This window comes from Mastigoproctus giganteus, chromosome 5 (assembly GCF_048544385.1).
Source record: "Mastigoproctus giganteus isolate SK-2022 chromosome 5, ASM4854438v1, whole genome shotgun sequence".
In the NCBI taxonomy this organism is placed as follows: Eukaryota; Metazoa; Arthropoda; class Arachnida; order Uropygi; family Thelyphonidae; genus Mastigoproctus; species Mastigoproctus giganteus.
Genome location: NC_143579.1, coordinates 8,266,913 through 8,280,564, shown reverse-complemented (window position 1 = coordinate 8,280,564; position 13,652 = coordinate 8,266,913). Strand labels below are relative to the sequence as shown.

Here is a 13,652-nt window from a genome sequence, read left to right as displayed (position 1 = left end):
GAATGAGAAGCAGTCTGGAAAGAAAGGTAATGGAGATTTCCAGGACAGCTGGGAGTCATAGTGGAACAAGTAAATACACAGGCTCTGTTAGGATAACTAAGAGTGGGAACAGGTGCATGTATACCAATGCTAGGATTATAGTTAATAAATTTGATGAACTTGAAGCACTAGTCAAGACATCAAAGGCAGATATTGTTGGGATATCAGAGACGTTTGTGTCACTCAGATATAAGAATTGGAATTTGGGAGTACAATGTGTACAGAAAGGATAGACAGGACAGGAAGGAGGAGGGGTTATGCTGTTAGTTAAGAAACATATAAAATCTAAGGAAGTGCATCCAATTGATGTTGGTGGACAATGCAATGTTGAGTCTGTTTGTTGTGACATAAGCACTGGGAAAGAAAAAATGAGAGTAGGTGTGTGTTATAGGCCTAATGAATCTGATGAGTATAATGAGCAATTGTGCAGAGAAATAGAGTGGGCCAGTAAATCAGAATGTCTTATAATGGGGAATTTTAACTATCCAGATATTGACTGGAACTTGTGGATTGGTCACTCGCACACTAGCAAGAGACTTTTGGGGATTTATCGGATGACTGTTTTCTACAGCAACATGTTCAAGAGGCAACCAAGGGAGTAATACTCTTGATCTGATTATCAGCAGTGATTATTCATGCATTAAGAATTTGCAGATAAAGGAACCACTAGGCAACAGTGATCATAATGTATTGATGTGGGAATTACTTAAAGATGTAACTACCATCAAGGCTAAAGGGAAGAGCTTTTGCTTTTGTAGAGGTGACTAAAGGTGTCTCAGACAGTTTTTAAATTCTGTACAGTGGGATCAACTGATGATGTTACCAATGTTGAATTCTAAATGGGAAGCCTTCAGGGACTTCATTTTGGAGGCTAATAGACTTTTCATTCCAACTAAGAAATACTGTTCAAGGTTTAGGCCTAAATGGATGTCATATGAATTAACGAGGCTCGTGGCAGAGAAGAAAAATATATGGGATGCATATAAAGTATCAGGTGACACAGAAGCCTATGGCAGATATAAAATAGTCTGTAATCAAGTCACAAAGGAGGTTAGGCAGGCGCAGATTACGAGAAATCTTTGGCAAAGAAAAACAGCAAAGAGTTATTTACTTATATAAACTCTAGAAGGAAATGGATGAATCAGATTGGACCACTTAACATAGATGGGTTGACTATTGATGATCATGCTCAGGTAGCTGATAAACTGAATAAGTATTTTGTATCTACAATGACACACGAGGAGTTATTCAATGAAGGGAGTGCCAGAAATTTATCAAACTCTAACAGGGAGCCAAGTGATTGTAATAACTTAGAGCAAAGTGGAGGAGAAATTGTTAAAGTTTGTTGCTCAGCAAATATGAAGTTTGCTGAGCAGTGCAGACAGGCAGCCAGGGCAGGTCATGGAATCTTGTCAATGATATAGGAATTTTGCTAGCAGGGATGGGGATGATTATCCCGTTATACAAGGCAATGGTCAGGCCACACCTAGAGTACTGTGTACAGGTCTGCAGGTCTAATTTTAGGAAGGATGTAGAGTTGCTAGAATGAGTACAAAGAAGGGCAACAAGATTGGTGATGGGAACAAAGGGTGCTCTTACCAAGAAAGGCTTAAGTTTTGCAAATTGCAGCGCCTGGAGAGTAGGCACCTGCGAGGTGATCTGACTGAGGTGTATAAGGCCTTGAATGAGTTGAGCAAGCTAAATGTTGATGGAATTCTTCCTTTTGTTCAGAATAAGAACCTGAGGGGCACAGTTTCAAATTGAGGAAAGACAGTTGTAGAAGTTGATAGCCTAAATAAATTTAAGGCTGAGCTGGACAGGCATATTGAATGAATGGAGGGGTAAAATGGGAGGGTTTTTTTTTGGCTGATGCTGCATAAGCTTGCTTTCTTGCATCGTATCCCTCTACTTTAAAATACACATCTCTCTAATGCTAATGCCACACAAAAACACATGCATTTGCACAGGAAATTATATATTTGCAAGATGGAGGTTATTTAAAACTAGAATTTTTGGAAATTATTGTAAATATGTAGAAAAGAGAAATGTTAAGAAATTAAAGTCACCTGAACGTGGTTATGAATTTTCCCGTGCTTTTAATGCAAAAATTTTTAAATAATCATGGAGTGGAGTTGTGGGAAAGTGATTTTCTCAAAGAAACGTTGGCACTATGTATATAAGAAAATTTAAAGATAGTACAATCAATAGAAATAAATATGGAGAGAGATATGGTTGCATCTATTTGGCACAACAGAATATAAATTGTTTTTTTAACTGGGAATTAAAATCATATATAACTACAAGAGAACTGACTGTAAATCTAAGTGGTCAGTCAGGGGTCTCTCTCTCTCATGATGTCATCTACACTCTTATGCGTCTGATGATTTGCATTTTACCTGAACACCCTGATCACTGAGAGGAATGGTGCATGTGATCAAAGAACTGGAAGAGGTTCTGGAATATGATACTGTTAATAAAGATAATCCAGTTTGTACACATTTTTAAGAATTTATACTCTCTTAGTGGGAATAACCAGAGAAGTACACAATGCTTTTAAAGTCATTATTAGAGAATAATTTATTTTTAAAAATGATTTTAATTTTATTCTAAAATGATCTCTCATAAAATTTTTCACCAATTTGCATTTTATTTATATTTATTCTCTTATTAAACAAGACATTTTTTTAAAATCACAAACTGTTCATAACTTTCAATTTATAATTTAATGGAATAATTACACCTATAACAAGTTTTAGGTCATGATTTATTATTCAGTATATTGAAAAGAAAAAAAAAAAAAAAACATTCAAACCATGATTGACTTCTGGAATGCATAATTATACAGACTTACACAACCATTTAAAAAAAATCTCAACAGCCTACAAAATATCATGAAAGGTAGTTCCATTATAACCAACATCAGCTTTGTTCAAGTCAATGTAATTAATATACATTCTGAAAAAGAAAAGAATATACACAATATTAGCAAAAAAGTAACTATTCATATCAATATTACATATTAATATCTACCAGTCCTAAAAATTAAACCAGAAACCATACAAATATCAGATAAAAATTAACTAATCTGAAGCTGTTCAAAGACATTAATGCAGATACAACCTGTCATTTGCATTATGAAAGAATTGAACTTTTATGAGAATATCAATCTATGTTGTTAGAAAAAAAAAAAAAAAAAAGAGGTGATACCAGTGATGAAGCATGATGCTCCCCAGATATTGAAAATATACAAACAAAAATTTGTGAGGTAAGTAAAATTTTGCTCTCCATTAGCATTAGTAGAGGCATACAATGCAAGAAAGCAAGCTTATGCAGCATCAGCCAAAAAAAAAAAAAAAAACTCCATTTCACCCCTCCATTAGTTACAAATGCCTGTCCAGTTCAGCCTTAAATTTATTTAGGCTATCAGCTTCCACAAAAAAAAATGGAAGTCTGTTCCACCAATCAACTACCTATTGGCTAAAGGCAAATTTCTGCACATCTATTCTACAATTATCTTTTCTCAATTTGAAACTGTGCCCCCTCAGGTCCTTAGTCTGAGCAAGAAGAAGAATCCCATCAGCATTCAGCTTGCTCAACCCAATCAAGGCCTTATACACCTCAATCAGATCATCTCACAGGTACCTACTCTCCAGGTGCTGCAATTTGCAGAACTTAAGCCTTTCTTGGTAAGAAAGGCTTAAGTTCTGTTCCCCTCACAAATCTTGTTGCCCTTCTTTGTACTTGTTCTAGCAAATCTACATTTTTCCTAAAATGAGGCCTCCAGACCTGTACACAGTACTCTAGGTGTGGCATGATCATTGCCTTGTACAATGGGATAATCACCTCCCTGTCCCTGCTAGCAAAATGCATATATATCATTGACAAGACTCCATGACCTGCCCTGGCAGCCCATCTGCACTGCTCAGCGAGCTTCATATTTGACTGCACAATTACCCCCAGTCTTTTTCCCTTTCCACTTCCCTGAGTGTAGTACCACACAGTTGGTACGTTTCTCTTCGGTTATTGCTACCCATATGCAGCACTTTGCATTTGTCAATGTTAAACTTCAGTTGCCACTTCTCATCCCATTTTCCCACATATCTAGATCCAGTTGGAGTAGCATACTGTCTTTACTGTCGCTAACAACCCTGCCAACCTTTGTATCATCTGCAAACTTGGACATTAAACCTGATATACCTTCATCAATATCATTGATAAATACTGAAAACAACAATAGGCCCAACACCGAGGAAACTCCACTAATAACATTTGTCCACAAAGAGCAGTGTCCATTGATTACCACTCTCTGTTGTCTCCCACTCAACCACACCTTTATCCATTATAGCAATTTACCCTTAATGTCATATCTCTCCAATTTGTATAGCAGTCTTCCATGTGCAAAAGTATCAAAAGCTTTCCTGAAATCCAAGTATACGATATCAAAATTATTTTTGGCATTCAGTTCCTTTGTGACCACATCATAGTATCCAATCAAATTGGTCGGACAAAACCTTTTAACAAACCCATGCTGTGTCTTAACTATTACTGCAGTCTTGTCTAACCAGTGATTCCATTATTTTCCCTGGAACACAAGTTAAACTAACAGTTCTGTAGTTACTTGTGTCACATTTTGAACCCACTTCACATTTGCACACCTCCACTCCATGGGGACCTCCACTGAGTCCAAGGAAGCTCTCATAATTATGGCTAAGGGTTTGCTTACTTCCTTTGCTGCCTCCTTTAATATAACTGGATAGATCTCGTCCACCCCAGGTGCCTTCTTTATGTTTAACTTCAAAAATTTCTCCTCCACTTTGCTCTCAGTTATTAGAAAATCACTTAGCTCCTGTTAGAGTTTGATAAACTTCTGGCACTGCCCTCATTGACTAACTCCTCATGTATGAATGTAGATGCAAAATAATCATTCAGTTTATCAGCTACATGAGCAGCACATTTTCCCAACTTACCGAGATCCAGTTGGAGTAGCATACTGTCTTTACTGTCGTTAACAACCCTGCCAACATTTGTATCATCTGCAAACTTGGACATTAAACTTGATATATCTTCATCAATATCACTGATAAATACTGAAAACAACAATGGACCAAACACCGAACCCTGGGGAACTCCACTAATAACATTTGTCCACAAAGAGCAGTGTCCATTGATTACCATTCTCTGTTGTCAACCCATCTATGTTACCGGTACAATCTGATTCATCCCTTTCCTTCTTGAGTTTACATAAGTAAAGAACTCTTTGCTGTTTTTCTTTGCATCCTTTGCCAAAGATTTCTCGTCATCTGCCTTTGCCTGCCTAACTTTCTTTGTGACTTGATTACAAACCAGTTTATACCTACCATAGGCTTCTGTGTCACCTGATACTTTATATGCATCCCATACATTCTTCTTCTCTGCCACAAACCTCATTAATTCATATGACATCCATTTAGGCCTAAACCTTGAATAGTATTTCTTAGTTGGAATGAAATGCCTAGTAGCTTCCAAAATTAAGTCCCCGAAGGCTTCCCATTTAGAATTCAATGTTGATAACATCATCAGTTGATCCCACTGTACAGAATTTAAAAACTATCTGAGACCTTTGCAATCATCTTTATGAAAGCAAAAGCCCTTCCCTTTAGTTTGATGGTAGTTACATCTTTAAGTAATTCCCACATCAGTACATTGTGATCACTGTCACCAAGTGGTTCCTTTATCTGCAAGTTCTTAATGCATGAATAATCACGGCTGATAATCAGATCAAGAGTATTACTCCCTCTGGTTGCCTCTCGAACATGATGCTGTAGAAAACAGTTATCCAATAAATCCGGAAAATCTTGCTAGTGTGCGAGTGATCAACCCACAAGTTTCAGTCAATATCTGTAAAGTTAAAATTCCCCATTATAAGACATTCTGATTTACTGGCCCACTATTTCTCTGCACAATTGCTCATTATACTCATCAGATTCATTAGGCCTATAACACACACTTACTCTCATTTTTCCTTTCCCAGTGCTTATGTCACACCAAACAGACTCAACATTGCATTGCCCACCAAAATCAATTGGATGCACTCCCTTAGATTTTATGTATTTCTTAAATAACAGCATAACCCCTCCTCTCTTCCTGTACACATTGTACTCCCCAAACTCCAATTCTGCACTGCTTATATCTGTGTGACACCACGTCACTGATATCCCAACAATATCTGCCTTTGATGTTTTGACTAGCACTTCAAGCTCATCAAATTTATTAACTATAATCCTAGCACTGGTGTACATGCAAGTATACATGCACCTGTTCCTACTCTTAGTTACCCTAACAGAGTCCATATATTTACTCGTTCCACTATGACTCCCAGCAGTCCTGGAAATCTCCATTACCTTGCTTTCCAGGCTGCTGCTCATTCTAATAGAAGCAGTGCAAGCATAAGCAATAGCGTCAGCAAATATTCTTGCACCCTTTCTATTTAAGTGTACACCATCCCTGTCAAAGCAGTCTCTCCTGTCAATAAGCAAAGACCAGGCTGAAAAAAATTCTACCCCTTGAACCTTGTACAATCTCTCCATGGCTGAATTGATCGACAAGGCTCTCATCATATACTCTCTCCTATCGTGTCTATGCAGAATTGCAGACACTTTCACATTCAACCCCAATTTGTGACTTTTTTTCAACATTGACCTGTACTTGTTGAGTAAATCTGCAGATCTCTTACTCTTAATGTCATTATTTCCAACATGTACAACTTCACCTTTTGTGCCCTTAAAAGATGATATCTGCTCTACAACATCATTAACCTTTGCCCCTGGCAGACATACTTTGGTCCTGTTCCACCTATCCTTCTTGCATAGTATATTCCCTGTCTCCCTGACAATAGAGTCACCAATAATAACTAGTTCCTTTGGGACGTGCATTCTGCCTTGGAGATTGCTTTTGTTTTGCCTGATGCACAGGAGTGAGCTCTGTCATTGAACTGGGCAGCTGAGAGCTTGATGGGCCTCTCATATTAATTTCTTCGAGAGCATTTACCCTACACCTTAAGCTCTCATAGACATCCATCAGAACACTGAGTTGGTGCCTAATTCCTTAACACTCTAGACACCTAGCACACACAAAGGCATCCTCCTTTGCTAGATCATGTCCTGTTCCATGTCCAGTTTTTAGAAATGTGTGAAACATTTCACATTTCGCACATTTTTTGAGACTGATGCGTTGGAGAATCGCCCCCTTTGTTTCTCCCGCAAGTCATAGCACTCTCACTAGTCTGTGATCTGTGCTTTGCAGCTCTAGTCTGAGTCATGATTTCCATTTAAATACAATTTAATTAACAATGAATGTTAATAAGATTAATATTATTTTTGATTAACTGATAATACTATAATAAGCAGACGGATTCCTAATACAGTGTTTCGCATTATGCTATCTAGTTTTACTTTATAGCTTACGCTATCAGTTTGAGATATATATACGTTACGCTAGTTCTTATCAACTACAATATGGTGGTTAGTTCAACAATATTGTCTCCATGATGAGCTATACTATTTCTTCCATCAACATGATAAAATACATTTTTAGATCAAGCAATAAATCCTCCAACCCTTAAATTCTGGCAGATTGTACATTCTTCACCACATAGAACAAAGTGGTTTTTCTAGCCAGCTACAATCTTGGTAATGTTTATATATGGGGCACCACAAGTCCAGCTTACAGCAACTCACTCCTTAGATTAACCATGAAATCAGCACCTTTGGTAAACAGTGCTTTCTTATGTAGCACCCTATGTGTTCTTACATAGGGTCAATGAGTTATTCTCTTCCTTTATCATATTTAAGAAGTCAGCAAAACTTCTAGCTGTTTCTACGTTAGTTAATTAAATCAAATGTAAGATGTATAGAAGTTTGATACAATAATACTGCTAACCAGTTTGTGTTCTTTGAAAAAATGCTAATCATCGTAGGTGCCCAATACATCCTTGATGAAGGATAGTTGCTGAATAGATGTGCAGAAGTTTGCCTTTAGCCAGCAGGTGGTTGACTGTTGGAACAAGCTAACAAACTTCCATCTATTATTGTTGATGCTGATAGCTTAAATGGGAGGTGTCTTTTTTTTTTTTTTTTTTTTTTGGCTGATGCCATATAAGCTTGCTTTCTTGCATCATTTGCCACTGCTAATGCTAATTCCAAAGATGTGGAATTAGGAACCAACAAAAATACAAATTAATGGGAATAAGAGTAGCAAGGTAATAAGCATTTAAGTTTTGGATTAAAAATCTACTCCAGGAGACCACATGTGTCTCAAAACATGACTGCCGCAGTGTTATATGTTTAATACTGTATATTCTGGCATACAAATCGACTTTAGTTTTTTACCTTGAAAATTCATGCTTAATCAGATATTTGCATATAAGGTACACCCTCCTATTTTTACAGTCATCTTTCACATCTTGCAAGTTTACATTGTACCATCTTATTGAACTACACAATAAACTGTGCAGTGTACTAAACCATCATATTGTCACCAAAAATATATGCATAAATCTATGAGTATAGGTTTTGGTCGTGTAATGCAATTCTGTATGATTCCTTGGGAGGGGGGAAACTTTGATTATGTAATCTAGCCATTCCCTTGTTACTTATTTAGTACTGTACTGTATTGTACTACAACCTGGTTTCTCTGTAAACAAATTCAATATGTAAGCACAATTCTTATAAGAAACTGGCAACCTCAAAAGTTTACTTTTGGATAACTCAAATAATAAACCCAAAAATGTAATTCCAATGAATTCCATAACTGTTTTCATCTGATCAATATTTAAAAATTCCAGGGTTTAAAAGGTGAGCAAAAGTGTATAATCAGCTTTGTATAATCAACAGTATATAATCAACCTTGGAAGCACAAAAAAACATCTAAAATCCACTGCATTTAACTGATTTCTATAGTCATCTTTTGCATTACATATAATAATGTATCATATAATACATCACTACACAAAATGCAAAAGATGACTGTAAAAGGGGAGACAACTTGTAAGGTTGTTATTTGGTTTTCAGGAGCATTAGCAACTAAGGCCATATTGCTCCGGGGATATGTGGTGGTCATTCCCTGACCTTTCTGCATCCTCTGTATTTGGTGGTCACGGGCTCTAACCCCGGTCTAATCAAGAAGCGTGTGCTACACACTGCTGCTCCTGCCCACCTGGCTATGGAGGTACCCAACTTGTACGGTGAATATGTCATACAGGTATATGCTATGCACCTCATATACCTGTACAGCATATATTTTAAGCATGAATTTCAAAGAAAAAAAAAAAAAAAAAAAAAGAGAGAGATATACTTGTATGCAAAATATATGGTATATTTATATAATATAAATGTAATAAACTGGAATTTACCCACATGCTTAGTGTGTTTAACTAAAGTTTAGCATTTTATACTCAGCACATAGATAGACTATAATATTCTGGATAACTCAGCTTTAAAGGTAGACATATATGCTGGAATATACAGCATTTTATTACAAGAAAGGAAAAATACATGATATACAGCAGGTATTTCAACTTTGTATGGACAAAGATAGGAGCATATTCTACAACTAAAAATAAGAAAGAAAAAAAACTGCGCATGTACCTTGTACGCACGAAAGATGTTTTATTTTATGTGACAACATCCTTGGCTTGGAAGAGGTTAGCAACATCCAAGCCAATAGCCTAAATATTTTATTGATCATTCACAAATTTCTATAATTTCAGCCGGAAGACAAGATACAATGGATTTATGATAGCTAAATATCTCTGGAAAACATTTACATGATTATATATTTACATATATAATCATTATATCATATAATCATCAGTTAAATTTTCATTAGTTTTAATCATAATTATATAATTATTAATCACGAGCGGTGATTTCACATAAACTTCCGATTGGAAAAAACTAAACCATTAATTCAACATTCTATTGTTGGCATTCGTAGCGAGTGAACGTCTTTTTGCAATGGATATAAAGTGCAGGACATAGTGATTAATAAGGTTAGATAATTGCTTTAATTTATTTCTTTTTAATATATTGTAAGGTTTATTTTGATGTTTTTTTTTCTGTAATAGTAAGTTTAATTTTTATAATATTATAAATATAATTTTTTAAAAGTTACTTTCTACAATATTTAGTAAATTTAAACAAAGGTTGTGACAAGATCCACCTTGAACACTTTGTCAGAGGGTATCATACTGAAATAGCTGACAGTGATTTCCAGGTGAATCATGATTTCATCATTTGTAGAACCTGTGTCAAGGTCGACCTAGTGCATAATTACAGCTCACCTGCCGATTCTTTTCTTTGTCACCACTCTATGGAGTGTACTGATCTAAAGTTAAAATTCAGTGCACTGCTAGAAGATTTTGAGTCACTGAAAAAACGGGTGCTTGCCGTCGAGACTAGTAACCCGCCAAATGATACACTCCTGATTTGGGCTCCCAGAAAAGAATAACCAAGTGCAAACTGCTCTGGTTCAAAAGGACTTAGTTCTATTAGAAGATTCTACTGTCAGGGAAATGGGAAATATTTTTTGCAATAATGATAGGCAGACTAGAACCAGGGTATGTCTGACAGGAGCAACAATTAATGATGCCACCAACAGATTTTAAGAGGAGTGGAGTAAAGAGAATATTATTATTCATGTTGGGACTAATGATATTAAGGACACATGATCTGACAATTTGTTAGACAAATATAGGACCGTGCTGAAGAAATGCTGCGAGTTAGGTCAGCATGTCTACAATTCTGCCCAGGCATGACAGGGGGGGATTATATGCTGAAAGATTTGTGGATTAACTCAAGACTTGAAGGACTCTGCAAGGCTTTTGGGGGATAATTTTTATCAGCTTGGCCCGCACTTGTAGGTAGAAGGAATCTGTTTTGTAGAGACAGGATACATTTAAACAAAGGTGGTGCAAGAGTTTAAAGGTTCAGGGAAACTGCTAGTTTGGGAGGACAAAGGTAATATAGATATGCGTTTATCTGATAATACTGGTCAAAGTAACACTTACACATACCTCCAGAGTTACTGTTTGTTACTGCAACAGATCACATCAGCAAGATGTTCTGAGGGCAGAAACATTTCAAATGAGATGGTAGCTAGAGCCAGGAAAGCAAGCTTAAATAATTTCAAGGGATGTGTCAGGTAGTTAACTATACTAACTACCTGATATATGGTTACCTTGTATAACAGTGTTATACAAGGTAACCCTTGTATAACACAGTAGTTTGGTTCCTACAAAATCTCGAGTAATGCAAAACCGTGTTATAAGGGACTAAGAACCAGTACAAAAAGGAGGCTACATTCCAAAAGCTAATAAAAATACACCTTTTTTATAACTATCGGAAACTTAATTTTTATAGTAATAATAACTTAATACTTTATTTTTTATAATAGCAGTAATTAAATAGTAATAACTGAACAAATGTCGTATCTTACAAACTGTGACACCTAAGATAATACATGTTTATTTAATTTTCTTCCTCTTCATCACTGCTAAGCACAATCTCTTCTGCAGCATCCAGATTTTGTGTACCTTCTGCTCTCTTTAAAAGTCACGAACTCTTAAACCTAACCCAGGGATCTCCCAACAAAAAATACAGTGGACCCCGCTTTAAATGATACGTGAAAATCGGAAGAATATTTTTTAGTTAGCAAAATAAATTTACGCTTACATACATAGTTTAATTAATATGTACTGTAATATGTACATACTAATTGATATTTCTGTTCACTGGCTTTTTTTTTTTTTTTTTTTGGTTGTAAAATTTAAAACAGTAAAAATGATAAGCAATTAATAACAAAGAACTGCATGGAAAAGTTGCAAAAAACACGATACGCACAAGTGAGACACAGAGTAATGAGTTTCTGGAAATTTATTTATGTTTTTTATATGATTGAATATTTCATGAAAGGGGAAACACATTTTACCATAACAACATGAAAACCCACAGAATTCCAGCTATGATTACTATAGCAAATGCAAGAAGATCAAGTTTACTACTCGTTTATAATTGATTACACTAACAGAAAAGACCAATAAACCAGAAACTGCAAATTGTTTTTATTGTTTTATGGTAGTGACCTCCCGAAATGTGCTTTGGAAAAATATCATGAAGGTGATACAACTAGCGAGGCAACAACAGGGATTCACAAAAAGGAATGGAAACGTTGAAAACTACATCTAACATAATAGCAGGGTTTCCTCAGCTCAAAAATACTGTGTTATGCGAGATTTCCAGCAATTCTCAAACCGCGTTGGAGCGAAATCTTACTGTAGAAGTAAGATTTCGCTCCAAAGAAATCTTACTTCTACAGTAATGTGTTGCACGAGGATTGCTGCAATTTATCAATCGTGTTAGAGAGAAACCATGTTGTAGAAGTACTGTGTTATATGGGAGGATGCCTGTACAAGAACACAGTCTTAATTGTTTATACAGTAATATCAGAAGTGTCGTCAATAAAATAAGTGAACTCTAACTGCTGGTTAGGACAAGTAACACTGACATAATAAGGCTTACAGAAACATGGTGCCACCTGGAAATAGGGGATGATGAGTTTCAGTACAGTATGTACAATGTATTCAGGAAGGATAGGGCAGATAGAAGGGGTGGTAGAGTCATGCTTCTTATCAAAAGCAGTCTGAGTGTGACAAAGCTTTCCTGGATTCAGACATTTTGCATGCTAGTATAGAATCTGTATGGTGTGAGATAGTTAGAAGCAATAGTATAATGAGAGTGGGAGTAATCTACAGGCCAGGTGATTGTGAATATTATGATGAGAGCCTATACACGCAAATGGAATGGGCAAGTAAGCATCACTATTTTATTATGGGTGATTTTAATTTGCCTCTAACTGATTGGAGCAAATGGGAAGGAAATTCGACATGGGGGACAATTTTTAAATCAACTAGATGATTGTTATTTGTCATCAACATGTCAGGGAATGTACTAAGGAAAAGAATATTCTAGACCTCTGAACCTGATGACATAATAGGGCTGACAGTACATGAACCAGTAGCAAGAAGTGATCACAGAGTTCTACAGTGGATGAAGAGAGAGGTAGCAGTAGTTAAAGTAAAGCAATGGGCTATAATTTCAGGAAAGGAAATTACGACAGATTAAGGTGCTACACAGCCTCTATTAACTGAGCAAATATCTCACAGAGAGCGAATACAATTAAATTATGGTATACCTTTAAAACATTAATCACAGATGCCTTGAATGTGTATATACGATTAAAAAAAAATACTCCAGGAGGAGGATTCCAAGTTGGATGAATAATGAAGTTGGCAAATTACTTGAGCAGAAAAAGATGGCATGGAAAAGTTACAGAGCAATAAAAAGTACCGAAGCCTATAATAGATACAAATCGATCAGTAATAGTGCCACAGAAAAGGTTAGCCTTGCAAAGGAAGATTATGAGAAATCGCTGGCAAAGAGTGGGGTAAGGAATTCTTCACATATAAAAATGCAAAGAAGAGAAGGCCAAATCAGGGCAGACCCTTATGTAATGGACGTGGGATAGTATTGGATATCCCAGCTGATGTTGCAGATGAACCCAATAGTTACTTTACATCG

At 36.1% G+C, this 13,652-nt stretch overlaps 1 protein-coding gene across 1 annotated transcript in view; it reads right to left on the bottom strand.

Moving 5' to 3' along the window:
• Nucleotides 1-2,859: 2,859 nt before the first annotated feature.
• LOC150085153 (macrophage migration inhibitory factor-like) overlaps nucleotides 2,860-13,652 on the bottom strand; it is a 34,596-nt gene continuing 23,803 nt past the window's right edge. Inside the window, exon 3 of the mRNA XM_090373053.1 lies at nucleotides 2,860-2,994. Coding sequence (XP_090229179.1) covers nucleotides 2,919-2,994 — 76 coding nt within the window. The 3' untranslated portion in view covers nucleotides 2,860-2,918. The remainder of the gene's footprint in view (nucleotides 2,995-13,652) is intronic.